This window comes from Heterocephalus glaber, unplaced genomic scaffold (assembly GCF_053883595.1).
Source record: "Heterocephalus glaber isolate CG9 unplaced genomic scaffold, H.glaber_assembly_v1.0 deba00001481, whole genome shotgun sequence".
Classification (NCBI taxonomy): domain Eukaryota; kingdom Metazoa; phylum Chordata; class Mammalia; order Rodentia; family Bathyergidae; genus Heterocephalus; species Heterocephalus glaber.
This window is the reverse complement of record NW_028258317.1, coordinates 13,185,855-13,210,515: the sequence shown is the minus strand read 5'-3', so window position 1 is coordinate 13,210,515 and position 24,661 is coordinate 13,185,855. Positions and strand designations below refer to the sequence as shown.

The following is a 24,661-nucleotide window of genomic DNA, read 5'->3' as shown; positions in this document are numbered from 1 at the left end:
ACAGGGTCATGGCCACGTGAAAACAGAGGCAGAGCCTGGGGTAATGTGGCTGCCAGCCAAGGGCCAGGCATGGTGGCTCTCCCCAGGGCTTCTGCATGGCTGCCTAGCACCTTGACTTCAGATTTCCAATCTCTGGCACGGGGAAGAGGACACTTCTGTTGTTGAAAGCCACCCACATGCGGTGACTTTGCTGGGGAAGCCTCAGACCCACCTTGTAATCATAGCCAGAGCTGAAGAGGATGTTGGCGGCCGTGGGGTGCCACTCCACCAGGCCCACTCTGCGTGCATGGCCCACCAGCTCCTTCCTATAGGCTGTGAGGTTCCTCGCCAAAAGCTGCTTGGGGATGTCCCAGATTTTGATCTGCAGGAGACACATGGCCCGGGCGGGGGGGTTACCAGGGCACCTCATTTTGCCTACTCTCTCCACAGTCCCCTCTCACTCAATGGAGGGGCAGACAGAGGGACAGGAGCTTTACCAAGGTCCCTGGCTGAAGCAGTGGCTGGCCTTGACCGGAGGTGAGCCTATGCTTCTAAATCTTCCTGGAATGGAGCTTCACCAACTTTTTATTTTATTTTTTGAGACTGGATCTCACTAAGTTACCCAGGCTGGCCTCAAACTCATTGTTCTCCTGCCTCAGCCTCCTGTGCCCAGCTCTCTGCCATCCTGATAGCCTGAGGTGGTGGCCAGATGGGTGGGCTGTTGGCTTATCTTTCAGGCTGGAAGCCAGGCCACATATGCCGCTGTGCCTAGGGTACCCCTCTAAATACAGGGGTCTTCCTTTTCCTTGTCCTAAGATCTCACAGTGGAGCCTCAAATACCTGGAAGACGGATTTGTGCTGCATCCTCAGGCACTAAGGAGCTAGTGCAAACTCTGGTGCAGAGACAAACTTGTTGATTTGAGGAGGTACTGTTGATAGCCTGGAAGGGGAGAGACTGAAAACCAGAAGCCTTGGCTGGCTGGAGTCAAAGGCCAGGCACGTCGCAGTGAGGGATAGGGAGGGGCTGAGGCTTCCTTCAGAAAAGTGTTGTCTGAGATGGAAGAGGGGCTGCCATGCAAAGAGCAAGCTCCTCATCATGGGAGAATGCAAACAGAGGCAGGGGTAGTGCTGCAGAGAGAGGTGGAGCCTTGGATGGTGCTGTCTCAATGTTCTTATTGCCCAGCAAGGTCCCCAGGCCCCTCCACGGCTGAATGTACCACCTTCTTTGGAGATACAGTAAAACCTTGGATTGCAAGTAACTTGTTCTGTGACTGTTCCAAAGACAGGCAAACATTTCTAATAAAATTTAACTTGATAGCAGGGGATTTAGCTCAGCGGTTCAGCCGCCTGCCCCACAAGTGCAAAGACCCGAGTTCGATCCCCGATACCAAAAACAAAAACATAAACAGCTAACTTGATAAACCAGTGATGTCTTGCAAAATGAGTAGTATGTGACACTGAAAGTCACACAATCACACCTGGGGGAATGGTCTGTCTCTCTTTCTCTCTCTTTTTGCGGGATTGTGGGTGACTGTCTCCCAACAACAAGAGGTTATGGAGGGGATTGGATCTGCATATGAAGGAGAAAAAGGCAGAGGAATCCCTCACTTCAAATAAGATTAGAGAGATGTGTAAAATGTGGGAAACTGCAAAATTTCATAGAAAAGTACCACCCAAATAAAGCTGCAGCAGTTAGAGCGGTGAATCAGTTTAATGACAACACAATGTTACATTTCCATGAAATCCTCAGAAGGAGGCAAAAGCAAGTGTCATTGGATAGGTTCCTTGTTAAAGGTGCACAAAAAGAAAAAGATTCCATTGAGTCAATAGAGAGCAGTGATTCCATTAGTGATAGTGAAAGTCATTCTATACAATAACCCTCCTCTCTTTGTCTCCCTCACCTCAGCCACAAAAGTTTTCAAAGGTAAAGTGCAGGTGAATTTATTTTTTTTTATATTTTATATTTTATTTATTATTTTGTACCCTAGTACAGGTTATCATCATTTTATATGAATATTGTTGGGTTGTGGAATGAATCATCTGGGTTTCCATTATTTCTAATGGGGAAATTCGCTTTGATATACAAGTGCTTTGGATTATAAGCATGTTTCTGGAAATCGAATTATGCTTACAAACCAAGGTTTTCATGTTCACAGGTTTTTCAAGCAAACAACTGTGCTTCCGGTTCTAGGACATGAACTCTGTCTGGAGTAGTGCAGGCTTCAGACAGTGTGGTCCGCGAGAGTTGTCCCTGCACAGAGCTGGCCTGGGCAGTGCAGGCTCTGGGCAGGTTTGTTTGGAGATACAGGCACACCCCAAAAAGGAAGCACAGCCCCCCGCACTCCCCAGGGCTAAGGCTCATCCTGCCCCAGGTCCCAGATGAATTTACAAAAGGAATCTGCTGCCACTTCAATCTCAATCATCGTGTTCAAGGACCCTGCTCCTGAGCATCTGGGAAGGGACAGTGGCAGGACATAAGTCTTTATAACAAAGAGCTTTCAAGAGCCTCAAAGCAGGCCCAAAAGGGCGAGTACTATAGGAGGGAGGCTGGTGGCAGATGTGTGACATCCTGCCAGAAGCCTCCATGCATTGAGACAGAACCTGTTTCCATAAGGCCTGATTTGATTGCCCCTTTGGTGAAATTGTCCTTGATGTTTCTCAGCAATTTTCTACATGGACACTGACACAGATCCTCTTAGAATTTCTGGCTTCCTGAGCTGCATGTCTGTAATTCTAGCACTCAGGAGGCTGGGGGAGGAGGATCATGAGTTTGAGGGCAGCCTGGGCTGCATAGTAAGGCCCTGTCTCAACAAAACAAAACAAACTTTCTGCTTCCTTTCCTGATAAATGGTGAGGGTTCAGCAGTAAGATTCTAATTCCCTTTTTGCTTCAGCTACCAGGCAACTCTGAGCTCAACTAGGAACTCAGCTGCTGCCACCCAGTACAGCTGAAGTTTCTAGGATTTCCTCATTTTCTCCATCTGTGGCTCAGGCCATTGCTTTGGAGGGAAGTGGCAGAGGTCAACAGAGAAAGAATGGGCTCTGGAGTCAGCTGGGCCCTAGTCTGAAGCCAGTGCTGCCTTCTACAAACTGTGTAACTTGGCCAAGTTCCTGCACTTCTCTGATCTTTGGCTTCTCCATCAGAAAAATATCCTACCTTGTGGAGTTGCTGGAAAGACTGAAAAGATAAGTTCAGTGAGAGTCAGGAATACAATGGGACCATGGGAATGGTCCCTACAACCTTTGTCCTTATTTTAACTAGCTGGTCACCTCTATGTGTTTGGGGTTTTTTCTTTTTTAAAAATTAATTTTATTGGTACATTTAAGGTATACAATATAATGACATTCATCATTGGAAATTTGCACCTTTACATAATCCATTTATGTGTTTGGTTTTAAGCCACAACCACTATATTTTTTAGAAGTAGAACAGATGAGTTATACAGAATGAATTACAAGTAAGTAATACTGAACATTGTGGGGACAGGGACTCTGTCCCTCGTATGGAATAGGAGCTCAAAAAAGTTGATGAAAGTTAGGTGTTCCAAGGTGCACCTGTAGTTCCAGTTAGTTTGGAGGCTGAGGCAGGAGGATTGCTTGAGTCCAGTCTGGGCAACATAGCAAATCTCTATCCTAAAAAAAGTTGGTAGGACTGACCTTTTGGGATAGTTTTGGGGTCCATAATCATGTAAAGCTCCCATTCTCATCTTTTCATGGCTCACCTCCCCACTGTCTGTGAGATTTAGTAGATTCTGACCACAATAAAGATGCCCCTCACAGCATTTTACAGTTTCCTCAGAGGTTGGGCTCTCCCACTGAAACACAAAATATCTCACTAGATCTTCATTAGATGGGCTGGAGCTATAGTGCCCATTTTATAGGCGGGGAAAACTGAGGCTCAGAAAGAGGAGGGGCTGCCCCCCAAGTCCCAAGCACCTCAAACTTCCCCTCAGACTCTCTTCTGCTCCTTACACAGTAACCTCACTTCAGTGTTGAAGCAGTTGGGGCCACCCCAAGGGGAATACAGACACTGACCCCCGCCCGCTCCACCTCACACCCTCTAGGCCGTAGAAGCATGCCCCAGCTGACACTCACCGTGGCATCTTCAGAGCAGGAGGCAATCTCGAAGTCATTAAAAGGGTTCCACTTGATGTCTAGGATGTTCCCTCTGTGCCCGCAGACCTTGGGGTAGTGGGGGTCCAACTTTCCTGTCTGCAAAACAGTACCCAGAGAGTTGGAGAGAAGACTAATGTGACTTTAACATCTGGATGGCCACTCAGTCAGCCAGCAGTCACTGAGGAACCAGGAAAAACTAAGGGACAGAACAGGGTGTGAATCTAGGAACCATTTCCCATGTGATCCTGGGGTGGAGGGGCTTGATGCTCTCCTTGGGAAAGTGGAGGAAATAAGAGGTCTTTCACAGGTTGGTGTGAAGATCACAGAAGCTGAGGAGGGAATGTACCGAGGTGCAGCCCTCAGAAAACAGCCTGCCAGGGGGATTTAGCTCAGTGGTTCCGCTGCCTGCCTCGCAAGCTCAAGGTCCCGAGTTCGATCCCTGGTACCAAAACAAAAAACAAAAAACAAAACCTTGATTCGTGTGCATTGGGCCGGGATTTAGCTCAGTGGTTTCACCCCCTGCTGCACAAGCACAAGGACCCAAGTTCAATACCCAGTACCAAAAAAAAAACAAAAAGAAAACAGCCTGCCAGTTCCTAGGAAGATTAAACAGAGCTACCATAGGACCAGCAATTCCACCCTAGGTGTGCACTCAAAAAAGAGGAAGACATAGATCTCCAGAAACATTGTTCACCGCTGTCCACAGCAGCATTATTTACAACAGCCCAATGGTGAAAACAGCCACAATGTCCACGGTGTGAATGGATATGTAACACATAGTGCGTTCATGCTGTGGGATGTTCTCCAGCCAGAAAAAGGATTAAAGTACTGATGATGTGCTGCAAATGAATGATCTCAAAAGCGTTATGCTAAGTGAAAGAAACAGGCATAAAAGGCCACATAATGGACAAAGTATAGTAATGATATAGTCATGATAAAGAGGTAAGGTGAAAAATGTTAGCATGAGGGAAACTTTAACATTATATATCAACAAACCAGTTGCATGGAATAGAGGAATATAGTTATTGGTAAAGCATGGACTAGTATCTAAATACTAGTTCTTGTGATATTGTTGTCCTGTTCTGATTTCTATTTTATCTTAATATAGAAGGTACTGCAAACATGTACTACTAAAAAAAAGGTACAGCTCTGGAAACACAAAGTGAAGTAGCCCAGTGCTCTGACAATGCACAGCTTGCTCCATAGTGCAAATAAATGCAGGTGGCGGTATATGTGAAGGCACAAGACCACTCACATTGTTGTTGTGTGTAATAAAAGTCTGTTGAATGATAAATGAATAAATCTTAACTATAATTTGATCATAACCTTCATAACATAAATGTCCAATATCTCATAGGGCAACCTTTCAGCAGAAATTATTCTACTTGCTCAAGTCCTTCCCTAACATTTTATAAGTCAAATGACTCTACCTAACCAGGTTGGCACTGGATCTGGTTTTGTGAAAGAAAATCAGAAATACATGAAGGGAGTGGTATGGAATTAAATCTGAGCTCTGTTTTCAAAAACTAAAATAAACTCACTAGAAAACGTGCCACATAGTAGCTTGGCACTGTGGTATGCACCTGGCTGAAGCTGAGCCCTTAGTCACTTAAGCCCAGGAGTTCGAGGCCAATCTCAGGGAACTCAGTGAGACCCCCTCTAAACAACAAAAAGCTACATACTATGATTCCACCTGGACTAAATACAGATGTAGCTTCAGGACTTGAGCAAATTAACCCATTTCCTAGGGCTTGTTTGGTAGAGTCCTGATTGATGGATATGAGAATTCAGAGTAGATAAATTTATGGAGACAGAAGGCAGATTAGTGGCTGCCTAGGCTGGGGTAGGGGATGATGGGGAGAAACTGGTAATGAGTATGGAGTTTCCTTTTGAAATGATGGAATTATTTTGAAATTGAGTAGTGATGACAGGCATGCAACTTTGTGAATACACTAATATCCACCACCCTGTACACTTTGAAAAGGTGAATGTCATGGTATAAGCGCTGTAGCTCAGTTAAAAACATAGGGCATCTCCCTCCCTTTCCTATTGAGAATTCCTGTACAGGTTTCAGTAAGAACACTCAGGTCCTATGGTTGCTGCCACACAGTCCTGAAGCTGAGATTTCCCATAAACTTGGATTTCCTGGGGTCATGGAACAAGCATACTAGGAAATCTACAGAAACTTGGGACAAGTGGTAAGCAACCATTCCTTCTGCACATCACTCCACATAGACCTGGTAGAACAACAACCAGACTCAGGCCGTCTGCCTCCCAGTGTAGCCACTGCCCATACCACTGTCTACTTTCAGGTGCTTAAGCCACACACTAGGGTGCTCCCTGACTTCCTTCCCTGTTAAGTAAAAGAGGACTGGCCAACATCTATTCATTCAGCAAATATTCATGAGGCCCCCATGGATAGGCTCTATTTGAGGCGCTGGCTGCAAGGTGAATAAAAGACATGGCTCTTGACCTTGCAGAATCAGTCGTCTCAGGACTTTTTACAAAGGAACTTTCAAGAACAGAGTAGACTCAGGGAACACTCTGCTTCCTGTCCTTCCTTACCTCCCTCACTGTGCAAAGCACCACACTTTCTTCTTCTTTTTTGTTTTTTCTTGGTACTGGGGATTGAACTCAGGACCTTGTGCTTGCCAGGCAGGCGCGGTGCCCCTGAGCTAAATCCCCAGCCCTGTGCCACACTTTCTTTTTTATGCTGTGCACCAAAATAGGGGCCTTGCACATGTTAAGAATGTGCTCTAACACTGAGCTACACCCCTAGTGGCCACTGCACTTTTGTGTGACATCTCTGGGACGACATCAATTGTGACTGAGCCAAGCCGTAGTGGTGGTCCCTGACCTTGTTTCACAAGGCTGTGGAGTGAGCAGCTGGCATGATACTGGACACAGGGCTTCTCAGGTCACCTTGGGCAAACTAGGAAATGCAGCCAACCCAGGCCCCTGGAACAGGGTTGTTCATGCATATGTTCTAGGAGCTTGAGATCAGAGGAAGTTGTTCCAGGCTCTCCTTTGCCTAATTCAGCCCTTTCCTCTGGGGGAAAAGGGATTAGATACCTCACAGTATCTGGAATGGATCCCATATGAGGGTGGAGAACACTGGAATGGCCATTACATGACATACTGGAAAAAGAACAGTAGATTTGATGAAAGTATCAGTGCAATATTAAATTTATTGAAGTTAAGGTTATGTAATGAACATCCCTTTTTAAAGAAAAATTTAAAGTAAGGGATAAAGGGCTAAGATGTATGTAACTCATCCTCAGGGTTCAGAAAAAAATCATACGCACATGTATATACATTCCGAGAATGTAGATGTGCATCATTTTGGGTTTCTTTCTCATGGTTTTGGCTCTTCCATTGAAAACAATAGGTCCCTGGAGAGGAAAGAGCAGGACAGCCCTGAGGCCCCCCTCAGGCTCAGGAAAAGCCCAGGAAGAAACACACCATAATGTTAATCACAGTTATATCCAATTGGTGGGATATATGGATTTTTTTATCATCTTCTTTGTCTTTTTAAATTTTGGCTGCAGGATACAAAACCAACACACAAAAATCAGTAGTCTTCCTGTACACCAATATGAACTCATCAAGAAAGAAATTAGGAAAACAATACTATTCACAATAGCATCAAGAAAAATTAAATACTAGGAATGAAGCATTAACCAAGGAAATGAAAGACCTCTACAATGAAAACTATAGTACTCTGGGAAAGGAGATTGAAGAGGATGTCAGAAAATGGAAAGACATCCCCTGCTTCTGGATAGGCAGAACCAATATTGTCAACATAGCCATACTTCCAAACTGATACATAGATTTAATGCAATTTCAAGCAAAATACCAACAGCATTATTCATAGAAATAGAGAAACAATCCTAAAATTCATATGGAACCAGAAAGAGACCCAGAATAACAAAAACAATCCTTGGCAAAAAGAGCAAAGCAGGAGGCATCACAATCCTGGATTTCAAGTTGTACCACAAAGCTATAGTGATAAAAACAGCATGGTACTGGTACAAAAACAGACACGTAGATCAATGGAACAGAATAGAGGATCCAGGAACAACTCCAGACACAGTCACCTGTTTTTGACAAAAGGGTTAAAAATATAATGCTGGAGGAAAGATAGCCTCTTTAGCAAATAGCACTGGGGAAACTGGCTACCCACAAGCAGAAGATTTAATCTGGACCCATATTGCTCACCATGAATTCAACTAAGATAAAAATGGATCATGGGCTGGGCTGGGAATTTAGCTCAGTGGCACTGCGCCTGCCTCACAAGTGCAAGGTCCAGAATTTGATTCCCAATACCAAAAAAAAAAGGATCAAAGATCTTATATTAAAATAGAAACTCTTAACCTGATGGAAGATAAGATAGATAAAACTCTTGAAGTCATAGAATGGACAAGGATTTTCTGAACAGAACTCCAGTTGCGTAGGAAATAGTTCTGAAAATCAACAAATGAGATCGTATTAAATTAAAAAGCTTCCGCACAGCAAAAGAAACCACTGAGTGCAAAGACAACGTACAGAATGGGAAATTTTTTTGGTTTTGGTTGGTTTTTTTTTTTGGTACCGGGGATCAAACTCAGGTCCTTGTGCTTACACAGCAGGTGGTGAAACCTCTGAGCTAAATCCCTGGCCCCTGTTTTTGTTTTGTTTGTGACAAGGTCTCACTTGGAGTGCAGGTTGGCCTTGAACTCACTATGTAGTCCAGGCTGGGCTTGAACTTGCAGCAATCCTCCTGCCTTAATCTCTTGAGTGCTGGGATTACAGGCATGCGCCACCACACCCAGAAAGAATGGGAAAAATTTTTGGTAGTGATTCTTCAGACAGAAGATTTACTTCTAGAATATATAATGAACTAAAAAAAAAAATTAGATCCCCTCAAAATAAAAGAGCCAATCAAAAAAATGGGCAAGTGAAATGAATAGACACTTCACAGAAGTGCAAATGGCCAGGAAATATATTAAGAAATGCTCGACATCACTAGCCATTAGGGAAATGCAAATTAACACAACACTGAGATTCCATCTTATTCCAGAAAGAATGGCCATCATCAAGAAATCAAGTAATAACAGATGCTGGCAAGGCTGTAGGAAAAAAGGAACCCTGCTATACTGTTGGTGAGAATGTAAACTAGTACAACCACTATGGAAATCAGCACGGAAATTCTTCAAAAAACTAAAACTAGAAATTCCATTTGACCCAGTTATTCCCCTTCTAGATATCGTCCCTAAAAAGTTAAAGATATCATATCACAGTGATACATGTATACTCAAGTTTACAGCAGCACAATTTGTAATAGCACAATTCTCATCTTGTAATCAGCCTATATTTCTATCACCAGATGAATGGGTAAAGAAAATATGGTATTTACACCCAATGGAGTACCACTCTGCCATAAAGGATAAATTTGAGTAACTTGTGAGGAAAATAGATGCACTTTGAGACCATAATGTTAAGTGAAGTAAATCTGATACACAAGCTTAAATATCACATGGTTTCTCTTTTATGAGAAACCCAAAGTGTAAACATATTAAAAAGCAAAATAAAAAATAGATAATAGGAAACAGAGAGATAGATCTTCTGCCAAAGGGGAGAGGACTAAGAGATGGGGGTTGGGGGGGAGTAAGGGATGAAAAAAGAATTAAGATGTGTTATGTCCACGTACAAACTCCCCACAATGAATGTAATCATTATGTACTATAAACATGTACTAATAGAAATTAAAAAGTAGATTAGATTTTACTTTCATCAAAAATGTCTTTTAAAATGAAACTATAGGGCCAGGGATTTAGCTCAGTGGTTCCCTCACCTGCCTCACAAATGCAAGGACCCGAGTTCAATCCCCAGTACCAAAAAAAAAAAAAATTTAAATAAAATAAAATGAAACTATAGAAGCTGGTCATGGAGAGGCATGCCTGTAATCTCAACATTTGGAAGGCTGAGGCAGAAGGATTACAAATTCAAGGCTACCCTGAGTTACACAGCAGGACCCTGTCTCAAAAACAAAAACAAACAATACAACCCCTGCCCCAAACTACAGATTTTCTGAAAAGATGGGTCCTTGAAGAGGTTTTAGAGACCAGGAGTAATGAACACACACCCAAGCCCTCTTACCCTGTACCCGTGGCAGGCATCACTAATGGATCACAGCACCCTTGCACTAGGGGAAGACTAGGCTGGAGGGGGCACTTGTCACTGGGAATATGAGGAGCAGAGCCTAGGCCCTTCCCCCACCAGTGTGAGCCAGTGAGGTACCTAACTGCTCTGGGGGAACTTCTCTGAGTCATTGTCCTGGCCCCCTTCCTACACACAGCCTTCTTCTCTCCTTGGATCATTTCCCAGATCATGAGGTACTGGACCTTTCGCTATGGGTCACAGATTGCTCTCAGGGCCTTTATCTCTATTCCCTGGCCCAGCGCCATGCCCTAATTTTTGCCCTGCAGGTTTCTCAGGAAATGCTAATTGGCAGGCTTGCCTTGGGCTGAGAGCCCACTTCTGCCTCCTGTCCACTGGAGCCATAGACTCGGGGAAGGTGCTTCAGAGCCGCTGGCCCAGAGGGGCAGTTCCTCAAAGAGCTGAGCTCCTCCCAGAAGCCCTGCCCCAGACAGCTCCTCCTCCCCCTGCTTCTCAGCAGGACAAACGATGGTTGGGCCTCCTCAGAGAACTCCCTTCAGCACCAGCAGACATTAGCTGCTGAAAGCACGTCAGGGTGGGGACATTTATAATCAGGAGGCATTTCTACCTTTCTAACCATTAGGCCAGCACTCAGCCAGGGGCAGGTGTGATTTATGGAGGCACGATCTCTCAATCAGGGAAGATACACTTGCCCCTTTTCAGACTCCAGGGAACCCTGGCTTGGGTGTAGGGGCCAGCATCTTGAAGGTCTGTGCTGAGGCAGATGGAGTGGACTGAAAGGCAAGACTTCAAAGGGCAGAGCCAGCCAGCGGGGACAGACCTCAGCTGCCAGGATGGGAGAGGTTGGGAGGCCACTGTCCTGACCCTCAGCACCACAGGGCTGTGCCTCTTCCTACCACAGTGTCCCGGTCATGGCCTCAAAGGAGCCTCCCAATCACCCAGGGTGGTAACAGGGAGGCTGGGTGGGAGGAGGGCCAGATAAGGTCACTCGGTGTAGACAAGGGGAGGCCAGGGGGCTGGCAGGCTGACTCACTGGGCTTCCGGCAGCTGAGTCTGCTCTGCAACCTCTGACAAGAGACAAGAGCTCTGTGTCTTAGTTTCCTTGTCCACAAAATGGGCCTCACTCATGGGATGGGTACAAGGACTACAAAGAGTAAAAGCACCGAGACAGCACCTGGGCCACAGTGAGCACTCAGTGTGAGGTCATCAGAGCCAACCACAATCGCCCACCCTCTGATGTTGCTTGGTATGTACTGGGGGACAGGGCATAGGCCAAACTGCTCTGTGGGGGGGCCCCCATCTCTCCCTACACAACAAATGGGCAGTTGTTCTTAGGTCCCCATAGGAATAAAATGTCACCCTCGACCATATTTCAACTACTGATGAACCCAAGAATTGGATCAGCCACATTCCCATGCTATAAGGAAAAGGTTTTCCAATGCTTTTTTTTTTTTTAGGACTCATAATCTAAGGAGTCATGAATGTTCCAGGTCTGGCACTGTGCAGTCTGCTTATATCATTTATCTCCAACCATTCCCAGGAAGTAGTGTAAGAATCCCCACTGACAAGCACAGAAGCCAGGGTCAGAGAGCTTGACCATCATGTGCCAAGGGTGACAGAGCCAGCCCATGACCCAGCCAGAACTGAGAATGTTTCTGCTCACTACCCAGGCTGCCTCTTGCCATCCTCACAGTCTACTGTGTGCCAGGCCTCATGCTGAGTGCAGGCAGTGACAGAGATGGGCACTCGTGGAGGATGGGAGACATAATATACTCGGGGCTTGGAAAGAGGGGCAAAGGGCCTATGGAGGAAGTCAGAGAAGGCTTCCTGGAGGAGGCCCTTGAGTTGAGGCTTAAAGAAGGGAGACCTAGACCAGGCCGGGGAGCAGGGGAGCACTTCAAGTCAGAAAGGAGGCACAGGTAGGTTCCAAGTGGGGAGGATGCTAAAGCAGCTGAGGGAAAAGCAGGAGGAAAGATGGAGTAGAAGAGGAGGCCAGGCAGGAGGGCTGAGGCTGTGGCACGGAGTCCTCTTCTCTTGCCCAGAACTCATGGTGGATCTGCAGAGAGACTCAGAAGAACCATGTGTTCACCGGAAGTGAGGTAGGATAGGAGAAATAAGGTAGGCAAAAAGGAGACAAGGAAAATTATACTTTTAATAAAAACTACACATTCAGAATGAAAACCTAGTACAAAAAAAAAAATTCCTAAGGTCCCTAAAGACACAATAAGCCTGGGCCTTTTCCTTTTCCCTGCAATGGACTTTGGCCATTCCTTTCTATTTAGAAATGGGCCTCAGCTCAGCAACGTCTACCACCCTCAAATGGACCATCACCTCCATCCTCTGTAGAAGAGGACCTTCATCTCCTTTCCACAGGGTTACAGGTCCACAGACTTCTGCCCTAAGTGTCCCCCCATAAATACATCCAGCCCCAGACCATGATCTGCATTTCTCTTGAGAGCCTACACTGTATTTCTGAGTGTGTACTTTTAAATTTCTGCCTAATTCATCCCTTTATATCTCTTACTGAAGCGTCCTGAAAATTCTCTGTCTGCAATGGGAGTCAGCAAACCTACAACTTACTCCATGGATAGGGTGGGTTTAGATTCTCTATCAGTACTTTGGGAACCTCCTTGGACCCTGTCTGGAGACAAAAGGGGTGAGGCGCAAGGCAGGTGCCACCTCAGGAGGAGAGGAGTGAGCATTCCCTGATTCTGGAACACACAATACACTGTCCTGAGGATTTGGGGAACAGTGTCATTCATCACCCTCTACTCGGGAGCACACAGATGAACACACAGAGGTTCACCTGCAGAATCCAATACACAGGACAGGGCTGGACACGAGGAACCACAAAGGCTACCTGGTAACCCCACTTGGTCACCCCTGGGGATGAGGAACTCACTTCCTCCCAAGGTGGTTTATTCCACTTTTAGACCTCATTAATTCTGAAAGAGCACTTCTTATGTCCAGGTTGTGCAGCCTTCTACTCCCTCCACTCCCTGCTGCTGATCCTAGCTCCGCCCTTCAGGTCCCCTAGATATAGACACCTTTGTCCAGGACCAGCTCCTTGGCTACTTGAAGACAGAGGGGGTCTTTCGTGGGGTGTGTTCTTTTCCAGGCTGAATAGACTCTGGAACCGGAAAGACTTCCTCAAACCAGACTAGCCCATGCTCTGCATTTCTAGACAGGGAACCTGGGTAGGGGAACAGGTTTGTGCTTTGGAAGGTTTTGGGTCTCAAAATGTGCAGGTGGGAAGTGGGTGCAGTAGCATACGCCTGTAATCCCAGCACTCTGGGACAGAGTGGCAGAGGGAGCACAAGTCTGAGTCTAGCCTGTGCAACTTAGTGAGTTGGTGAGACCCAGTCTCAAAAACAGCTTAGTGTAAAGGCCCTATGTTTGACCACCAGTACTTCAAACCCATTAACCAAACAACCAACCAAAAAGTACAGGTTGGAACAAGCCATGGAGGGCTTTGATAGAAGGCAGGCAATAGGAAACCCTGGGAGGTGTTCGAGCAGGAGAGCGATGTGGTCAGACAGGCTTGAGAAGGGTCAGTCTGGTCTCTGTGAGCACAGCAGGAAGTGCCCTACCCTGGCCTCCTAGCCATAGTGTCCACCTGGCCTCTCCCTCCGGCACAGGGCCCCGTGGGCCTGGCCCATGCCCAGCAATGTTCCAGGACCCACTCCCAGGGCTCTGGCTGCCTCACCTTCCCTCCTCCCTACCCTCCACACCTCACAGCAAAGTCCACACTCCTCAGCCCTGCTGGGTGTCTCTGTCCAGGGCTGGGCTCCAGGGTCAGGAGCAGCACAGATCTTGGTTGCTAAGGGCCCAGGTTGTCCAGGTTGTGAAATTCACCCTTTAGCCTTCTTCCAAGGGCTCACCCTGGTCCCAGTGGAGGAGAGGCAGGGACACCAACTGTGGAGCCACCTCCTTTGGGGCATGAAAGACTGCCTGGCCCAGCCAGGGCTCTCTGATGATAATTTCTGGGATTCTGTGGCATGGCCAGACACTGCCCAGTGTGGTGCTCCTTTACTCACTGCACTGAAGGATGGGCCAGCCTGTGCCCTCTTTCTTTGGCACACCTGCTTACTGACACTTCTCTGGGCCTGCTGAGGAATGCATTCCTGAAAACTAAGGAGGAGCCAAAGCCAATTAATACAGCCAAGCCTCAGGAGCAGAAGGTAGGCTCATTGTGAGTGAGGCTCCTGGCCACACGCAAGACTGAGTGACCATCTGGGTCCTGGCCTCACTGCTCAAGAAGCTGGGGAAGTCACATCACTGAGCCTCAGCACCCTTCTCTGGAGAACAGGGGGACACTCCAGTGAGGCAGCTGGGTGTCGGCGAGGCACCAGCATGCACGCCCCACCCTCATTACCCCATGACAAGGTCCTGTCTGCATGAGTATGCACTGTGATGGGACAGGCTGCTGTCCGTGTTTCCTCTCTCAGCCATGTAAACCTGGTCAGAAATACTGAGGTGGTTACTCAGGAAATGTGTCAACCAAACCCAGGGCCGACACCTTGTCTGGCCCTCTGGTCAAACAAACCACAGGCAGACACACTTAGGAGACAACCAGGGACATTTCCACACCAACTGGGAATCAGATGGCACAGGGAGTTGTTATTATGCTGTGATCCTGACACTGTGGTTATGTCAGAAAATGTCCCTGTTTTTTAGAATTGCATACTGAAGTGTGTGGGGGCAGATGATGAAATGTCCAGGATTTGCTTTAAAATATTTTAGGGGAAATAAGAGGGAACATAGTGGTGGCACCCACCTGTAATCCCAATGCTTTGGGAGGTGGAGGCAAGGACTGAAGTTTGAGACCAGCCTGGGCAATTTAACAACACCATGTCTCAAAGTAAAAAATAAAAAAGGGCTGGGGATGTAGCTCAGTCCAAAGGCCCTGGGTTCAATCCCCAGCACTGCAAAAACAAAACAAAGCACAGGTAGATGAAGCAAGAGGTTAAGCTCTTGATAATTCTACAATCCGGGTATAGAGAGTCCAGTATATTGTTTTGTGTTTGAGACCGTTCTTCACAAATATAAAAGTGAACTAGATTAGAACCTCGTTACCGAAAATGGAGTTTGAAAACCAGCAGCTTCAGCACCACCAGGAAGCAGTCCAGCCAGTTTTAGCAAATAAAAACACAGAGGTCACTGGTAAATTCTAATTTCAGATACACAAACAAGAATTTTTTTTATTGTAAGTAGGTCTCATGCAAATTTTACTAATTCTAAAAAATTATTTGTAAAAACAGTTTACAACTTCTTAGAAAATTAAACATGCAACTACCTTATGAGCCAGCAATTGCCCTCCTGGCACTTATCCCAGGGAAACGGAGATAGCCTTATTTTCTCACATAAACCTGCACACAAATGTTTATAGCAGCTTTACGCACAGCAATCCCAAACAGGAAACAACTGCATGGCTTTTGACAGGTGAGTGGTTAAATAAACTGTACTTCCATTGTGTGGAGCACTACTTAGCAATAAGAAGGAACACATAACTGGATGAATCCCCAGAGAATTATGCTGAGTGAAAGAAGCCCCTCCAAAAAAGTTCACAACTGTAGGGTTCTCTTTATTCAACTTTATGTATTCATTTGTTTGTTTGAGACAGGGTCTTGCTATGTAGCCTAGGTTGGCCTTGAATCTATGACTCTCCTGCCTTAGCCTTCCAAGTGCTGGGATTGCAGGTTAGGATTACAAGCATATGCCACCATGCCCAGGTATGCAGCATTCTTAAAATGGTGAAATATAAAGATGGAGGACAGATTAGCAGTTGTCCGGGGTTAGGGAGGGAGTGGCTGTGGCTGTCAAAGCAAAGAGAAGAGGTCTCTGATGGAAATACTGTGTATCTTGGCTGCATGCTGTCAATAGCATGGTTGTGAGCCTGTGCTGCAGTCTTTGAGATGTTACTACAGGGGGGCTCTGGCCAAAGGGAGAGCGGGATCTTGCTGAATTATTTCTTACAACTGCATTTTAAGTGTACAATTATCAAAATAAAAAGTTTAATTACAAAATACCCTGAAAAAATTACTTTTTTATCCAAAGTGGAATTTAACTGGGCCTCCTGTATCAGAGCCAGTGATGCTGGGCGCCCGTTGGAAACACTGGTCTCTGGCTGTACTCCAGACCTGCAGAATGAGGACCTTTGGGGCAACACTAACCTGTGAGAAGCTCTGGATGGTGCCCAGATTCTCAGGAGACTGGGATAGCAGCCCATGTCCTTGAGCTATCTATGAAATTTCACAAAGCCCAAAGGAGATCAGACATCTTACCTAGGATCAGGCTGTGTAAGGACAATTGAATTCCAACCCTCCAGTGGTTTCCTGCTTGACTCAGAAGAGCCCAGACTCACTTTGGTCTAAATAGCTTCACAGGCTGGGCTCTGCTCCTCATCTGACCTCATCTCTCACCACTCTTGCCCAAGTAATGACGCACAAACACACCAAACCCACCAAACCCACTTCCACCTAAGGGGCTTTGCACATGCTATTCATTCTGCCTGAACACTCTCCCTCTAGTGCTTCAAGTGGCTCTCTGCTTAAAGGCTGTGCCCTGAGAAAGCCCTTCCCAGATCACACTAAGCCAGATCCCTTCTCCCAACCCTTGTCATAGCCTATCACATCAAACCAATTTATTTTCTTCATATTGGTAGTTAGTACTGATTTATACTGAGTAGTTCATGTGAGTTAGGAACTGACAGTTCTGAAAGAGTGTGAGTAATAAAAATTAGCAGAGCCAACCAATTAATCCTTTAAGAATGTGGTTTATATGGCGGACAGAACCTTTTATAAACACCCAGATCTTGGTTTAAACAAGTGGCCATGCAAAACATCTCTAAAGGTCCCTCCCGCTCTGACCTTCAAGTCTTTCTCTAGATCTCATTTTGTACTTGACCCTCCTCAGCTTGAAAAATGTCATCTCTTTCAGTGAGTTCACTTGCCTCAGCCTAGCACTCAAGGCTCTTCTCATCTGTCCCCAGTGCACACCTCCAGGGTATTTCCCTCCCTGTTCCTCTCAGATTGATTATTTATTCTAGCCAGACTGCTCTCTGCATTGTTTCTTGAACCCTGAAGGTGTAATCCCCCTCCAAGCTTTTGCTACTGCCATTCCCTTTGCCATTTACGCCACCCTGTATATGTGGAAGAAGAATCATTAGGTAATTCATTCAGTCAATGAAAATTAATGAGCATCAATTATGTACCCAAAATGGCAAAGTGATTCCTCCCCCCCACCCCCCGTTCAAAGTACATTAGGAGGTGCTACATAGTAGACCACAAATTAATTTAAAGGAGTCAGGGTGTGGTGTGCTAAGAAAGGAATATGCTGTGGAATGTGTTTTAAGAAAGGACAATGCTAAACCCGGCATGGTGGCATGCATCTGCAATCCCAGCACTCTGGGAGGTGAGGCAGAAGAACTGCAAGTTTGAACCTAGCCTAGGCAACATAGCAGGACTTTATCTCAAAAAAAAAAAAAAAATTAAAAATTAAAAAAGGGTGGGAATATAGCTCAGTGCAAAAGCCCTGGTTTTAATCCCCACTAGGGAAGGGGGTGCTACAGAAGTTTGAAACTTGGGGAAGAAGAAAAAGTGTCTGTCCATGATGCATATAGTATATACTTCCATTTACTTAGGCCATCTATAATAATAGTCTTTCAATAATGCTCTACAGTTTTCTCCCAGTCTTCAATGTTCATTCATGGGTATCTGATTTTCTATTATCTTGCTGGAAATATTTAATTACATTTTCTAAATATTCTTGTTATGTACAAAAGCAATTCATTTTTGTATTTTGAGTTTTGTATTCAACTGCCTTCCAAACACTCTTACTTTTCTAATAATTTGACAACGTGTTCTTTTGGGTTTCTATGGAGACAATCAGATATGTAAATAATAGCAACTTCATTTCTTACTTTTCCATCCTACACTTATTTTTCTACTCTTACTGTGCAGGTCATGACCTTTATATTTTATTACTGATTTCAAAAGGATGCTTCTAATATTCCTCCTTTATAAATGATGTTTGTACTATTTACCAATGAGACCAAAGTCAACAGCACCAATAATGGGACAAATGACATCATATGCCCCATGATACAATGAACTGAGGACACAATAGCACATGTGTAATAGTCTTACCAAAAATACACAAATGGGTCTAAGGAAGAGATAATCTGATAAATCCAAATTTAGAAACATTCTGCAAAACCATTGGCCTTTATTCTTTAAAACTATTAATATCATGAAATAAAGATGGCCAGGAGATTTGACAACTAAAATGTAATGTGTGGTTGTGAATTGGATTCTAGGTCAGGAAAATAAAAATTGCTATCAGGAACATTAATTGAGACAATTGGCATAATTTTAATTTGGACTGTATATTATAATTAGCATTGTATTGTGTTATATTCCCAAATGTGGTTATATTGTGGTAATATAAGAAAATGTTCTTGTTCTTAGAACTTATAGACTGAAGTGCAGCATTCAGGGGTGAAGGGTTGGTTAGATCTGTAACTTCTCTACATTGCCAAATACACACTGTTTTGGTTTGTGTCTAGTTGGCCCCCCAAAGCCTCATGAGGATGAGGTGGGATTTTCTTTTTCAGAGGTAGCTGAATCTGGAATGTGTGATGCTGGGGTTAAGGGTGAGAGATTACTAAACCACTATATGTGAGCGATTAGTTTGGCACCGCCCTAATCCTGGTAGTCTAAATAAGATAAAAGGGGCAGAAAGACACTGTTAATCCCTCTTGTTACCTTTACTACCTTGTGCGTGCCATGTTGTTTCTTCTCTGCATGCCTGTTTGTCATCTCTGTCTTGAAGTCAGGAGATTATGTACTGAAACCTCTATGAACTATAAGCTAAATAAACCCCTTCCCCTTTAACTTTTGGTGCCAGGTATTTTGTCTCAGCAACAAGAGAAAAGTAACACACACACACACACACACACACACACACACACACAGTGCAAATTGGCAAAATGTTAATTACTAGTTAACCAGGTAAGGATAACCAGGAATTCCTTCATTTATATTTGTAAATTTTCTGTAGGATTGAAATTATTTCAAAATAAAATTTTTATAAAATACTGTTTGCAGTAAGTTATGAAATTTCCCTTCTATCCCTGGTGCTATAGTTTTGATATTGACTGCCCCCAGCAAGGGGTCCCTGGAAGGTGGTGGAGTCTTTGCAGGGTGGGGTCTAGTGGGAGGTCTTTGGGTCATTGGGTGCGAGCCCCCCACAGGTTGTTGTTGGATCTACTTCCCTTCCTTTTTTTCTCTTTTGCTTTCTGGTGATGCCACAGGCCCCAAAGCAGCAAGGCCAATCAATCATGGATTGAAGCCTCCAAAGCTGTGAGCCAAAATAAACCTTTCCTCTTTAATTACTTAGGTATTTGTTGTAGTGATGGAAAGCTAACACACCTAGTTAGTCTGCTGTGATTTATCTCATGGGTGGTTACTGCACTTTATCAAATGCTTTTTCTGGATCTATGCAGATGACTACATGATTTTTCTCCTTTCATTTGTTAATAAGATGGTCTATCATTGACAAATATTAAGCCACTTTTAGTTTCTATAAATCTAATGATCCCAAAGTATCTTTTCTTATTCATGGTTAGATTCTCTTTGCTAGTAATTCTGCATTTTCATGAGTACAGTCTTATCTACACTTTTTTCTTTCATGTTCTATCCTTGTGTGGTTTTGGTATCAAGGTTGCATAGGCGTCAGAGAATGAGGAAGGAGGTTATCCCTCTTCTCCTATTTTTGGAATAATGTGCACAAGATTCAATAATCTCTTTCTTGAAAGTTTTGTAAGACTTGCCTATAAATTCATCTAGGCCTGGAGTCTTTCATATGTATATGTATATGTAAAACACAACAAACATGCAAAAAAGTGCACAGAATGTAAATGTTCCACCTAGTGAGTTGTTGGAAAATAAATTATCAACAGGTCATTTTAAAAACCTATGGGGGTATTTCACATTTTCTATTATACCTTTTAGTTCTAATTTACATTTTCAGTTTCTCACACTAGAGAAACTGTTCAGTATTTATACATGTGTGTCCTATTTATTTCACTTGAGAGTATCCCTTCGATGTGCATCCATTTAGCTATAAATGTCTCTAATTTCTCATTTTTTATGGCTGAGTAGTACTCCATTTTATAAAAACACCACATGTTCTTTATCCAGTCTCCAGTTGATGGGCAGTTGGGCTGTTTCCAAATTTTAGCTATTTCAAATTGTGCTGCTATGAACATGGGTGCACATATATCACTGTGGTATGATTCTTTTAATTCTTTTGGGAAGATACCCAGCAGGGGGATAGCTGGGTCAAATGGGGCTTCCAGTCCTAGTTCTTTGAGGTATCTCCATACAAAGGGGAAGGGGAAGTGGAAGGGGTAGGGGTAGGGGAAAAGAAAGAAGGGAATGGAATTAATGTGAGAAAATGGAAAAATGGAAACAAAGTCTTTGTAAATAGGGAGGGATGGAGGGGTTGAAGGGAGGACAGGGGAAGGGGGAAAAATAAGAACCAAGAGAGATTATGTAAAGGTGCAAATTTCCAATGATGAATGTCATTTTATTGTATATCTAAAATGTAGCAATGATTAGAATGAATAATTGATAATGCGAAATAGGAAGAAAAGGTCCAAAGGGGTAGGGGAAGTGGGAGGGGCAGGGGAAAGGAAAGAAGGGAAAGGAAAAATGATGAGAAACGGAAAAAATGGAAACAAAGTCTTTGTAAATAGGGAAGGGTGAAGGGGGTGAAGGGAGGGCTGGGAATGGGGAAAAAATAAGAACCAAGATGCATCATGTAAAGGTACAATTCCCAATGAGAAATGTAAATGTACTGTACACCTAAAATGTACCAATAAAAGAATTTAAAAAAACAAAACAAAACAAACAAAAAAACCCCCTATGGTTAGGGCCAGGGATTTAGCTCAGTGGTTCCACCACCTGACTCACAAGAGCAAGATCCCGAGTTCAATCCCCGGTACCAAAAACAAAACAAAACAAAACAAATAAAAACCTATGGGTTTCCCAGTTTTGCAATAATATGAGCTCCTATGTGCCTTCCCATTCTTCTGTTCTAGTGCTCCTGGGAATATGTTCTGCTTAGTATATGCTTAGGAGTGGAATTTCTTGGTCATAGGCATATATATTTTCCTTTTCTCCCCCAAAATAGGCATGTTAGCTTCCACTCCCAACCAGAAGTGTTGGTACATACTTTACACTGCTTCCTATCTTTGCTATCACTTACTATTATCAGACATTTATATTTTGACAATATGGGGTGCAGTGAAATTTTTATTGCTCAATTAAAAAAATTATAGAGCTATTCCTTTCTTTCTCTTTTGCTTCCTGGTGATGAGGTGAGAGTTCCTACTGGAATCCATATTGATAAATAACATATTTTTTGGAATTTGCCCACATTGTCAATGTTTTCAAATTTACTGGCATAAAACTACTCATTAAAATGTCTTATTAAATTTTTTCTTGTAGTGCTGGGGATTGAACCCAGGGCCTATGTACATGCTAGGCAAGTGCTCTACCACTGAGCTATATTCCCAGCCTATCTTATTAGATATTATTAATATTTTTTTTATTTTTTTGTTTTTTTTGAGACAGGGTCTCACTACGTAGTTCAGGCTGGCCTTGAACTCACTATGTAGGTCAGGATACCTCGAACTTACAGTGATCCTCCTGCCTCAGCCTCCCGAGTGCTGGGATTGCAGCTGTGTGCCACCATGCCTAGCTGTCTTGTTAGATTTTAAAGCTCTGTGGTTACATTGTTTTATTTGTTCCTGATGTTATTTGTATCTTCTCTCTTTTACCACTTAATCAGCTTCTCCAAGGGCTTGTCTATAAGGGTTTTTTTTGAGATAGAGTGTCAGTCACTATGTAGTCTAGGGTTTGAACTTGCTATGTAGCCCATGTTGGCCTCCAACTGTCACCCTCCTGCCTCAGCTTCCAGAGTGCTCGGATTACAGACATGAGTCACCATGCCTGCCAATTTCTGCTTTTTATTATCTTCGTCCTCAAATTTCCTTTGGGTTTACTCTGTTGCTTTTTTTCTAACTTCTTGATTGAATACTTAGTAATTAATTTTCAGCCATTTTCCTTTTTCCTTTGTATGAGAGCTATACCTTTTCCTTGGTATATATTTTTGGCATCCCCTTTATGATATAAGCCAAAGTACTTTTAAATTTCCATTTGATTGCTTCTTTGCCTATACTATTTTAGAAATGTGTATTAAAATTTCTAAGTGAGCAGAAATTTAACATTTATGTTGTATTACTGGTTTCTAACTCTATTGCATTGCGATCAGAAAGCCTGGTCTATGCATAAACCAGGAATGGTAGCACATGTCTGTAATTTCAGCACTCTGGGAAGCTGAGGCAGGAAGACCTCAAGTTTGAGCTCAACTTGGGCAATTTTGTGAGATCCCATCCCCAATAAAAAAAAGGCTGGGGATATAACTCAGTACAAAGTCCTTGGGTTTAACACCCAACACGTGTGGTGGTGGTGGGGAGCTAGCCAGCCAGTCTGTCCTATCCAACTCTAATCTATATTTATGACTATAACTGCTGAGTCCTTTGGGGGTCTAGGTCAGGCACCTGCCATTGCAGCTGACTCTTACAGTGGTGGTCATGCAGTGGTGGTCTCTAGGCATTCCTAGTGCTCTGATCTTAGTCTGTGAGCTGCTTTGCTCTGGAGGGCCATCATGGCTCTTCTGCTGGGAGCCAGAGGCTCTAGGAACTGAGAAGTACTCTAGTCCATTCAGGTGTCCAGCCTTAGGGCAGAGATTCAGAGCTGGTATCCTGATATGAGGGTGATCTGTATGAAACTGTCACTCTCAGGGGTCAGAAACATGACTATCAGCAATGGTACACGGTCTGTTTGCCTAGGACAAGCCTGTTCTCACTTTCTCTCTCACCTCTTCTAAGCCCAGTGCTTGTCTTCCTCTATATGGCAAAGATAGATGGCTTTGGAGATTTTTCCCAATTCCATGTGAGCCCAGGAAGACATTCAAAACTATATTTTATTCAGGAGTGAACTGATTTGCAGAATTGTTTTGCAGAGAGGAGCAGAGGCCTATGACAGCCAAGACAGCTGTTGGAAGCTGAAACCTCAGATAGGTATACTTTTCTAAGGGGGACACCAAGGCTCAGAGAGGAGGCATGACTTACCAAGGTCACACAACTAGCACGAGACAGGGCTGGGACTTGAGTCACACCTGAGCCTAGAAACCCAGGTTCTGTCTACTTTCCCTCTGTCCTGAGGACCTCTGGAGACCTGTCTGGGCCTGGGGATGACCAGGTACCCTTACCTGGTGCAGGGGGATGACGATGAAGGCCCCCCCACCTGCACACTCAGTGACAACTGCAATGAAGTGGGGGTTCACCGCACAGAAGTGATTGTCATGAACACTGCGGGTGATGGGCACGGAGTCGTAGCAGTTCTCCTTGCTGGCTGGTTTGCCGAAGACATGGCGGAACTTGGAGCTCCGGTACTGGGGGTGCCATGACATCTGTTGGAGGCAAACAGGACAAAAGGCATGAGGCTCACTGCCCTGATTGTGGGACACATGGAGGTCTTACCTTGAGAATCTGTAAGTAGGCACAACTGGGGCAGTGGTCAGCTGTATGTGGACAGTGATAGTTATGAAGGGCAACCAAGCACATAGATTACAGTCATGGTTATCCCTATGGATTCAGTGAGGTAAGGGGGACAGTGCATCATAACCACCAAATTGTTTGCTGTTGTATTAGGGCTTTTCATCTCTTCAAGGGTGAACACAAAAAGGCAGAGAAACCATAGAGAACTTGACAGCAACACCATCTCAATGCTCTGTCCAACTGAGTGGATAGCTGTGTTCTCTGGAGCCAGAGGGCTTGGGCTCCACTTCCAGCTGTGCTTACTCACTGGGTATGCAAGTAACTTAACCTCTGGAGCTTCAGTTTTCTTGCCTGTAAAATGAGATGACAAATGTATCTGTTTCGTAGATTTGTCACAACTAAATTGGGCAATGTATTTAGATCCCTAGGCACAGGGAAAGACCTTTAATTGATAGTAGCAGTTACTACCACCAAATTGGATTGGAATTCTTTATCCAAAATGCTGGGGACTGAAGGTGTTTCCGAGTATGAATTTTCTCAGATTTGGAAATATCTGCATATACATAATGAAATATCTTAGGGATGAGACTCAAGTCTAAACACAGATTCTTTGATGTTTCATGCACACCTTGTACACACAGCTAGAAGGCAACGTCTTACAATATTTTTAGTGTAACTGCACTTGACTCTATCTTTTTTTTTTTGTTTTGGTACCGGGGATTGAACTCGGGTCCTTGTGCTTGCACAATAGGTAGCGAAACCACTGAGCTAAATCCCC

General features: G+C 44.3%; 1 protein-coding gene across 3 annotated transcripts in view; it reads right to left on the bottom strand.

Moving 5' to 3' along the window:
* The window catches only part of Coro2a (coronin 2A), a 69,318-nt gene that overhangs the window by 11,371 nt on the left and 33,286 nt on the right, over positions 1–24,661 (bottom strand). For all 3 annotated transcript variants that reach the window (XM_004864949.4, XM_087183626.1, XM_021244519.2), the window contains exons 2-4: positions 23,595–23,795; positions 4,074–4,190; positions 212–361 (exon numbers count right to left, since the gene is read on the bottom strand). In XM_004864949.4, the coding sequence (XP_004865006.1) occupies positions 212–361; positions 4,074–4,190; positions 23,595–23,795 (468 nt within the window). The remainder of the gene's footprint in view (positions 1–211; positions 362–4,073; positions 4,191–23,594; positions 23,796–24,661) is intronic.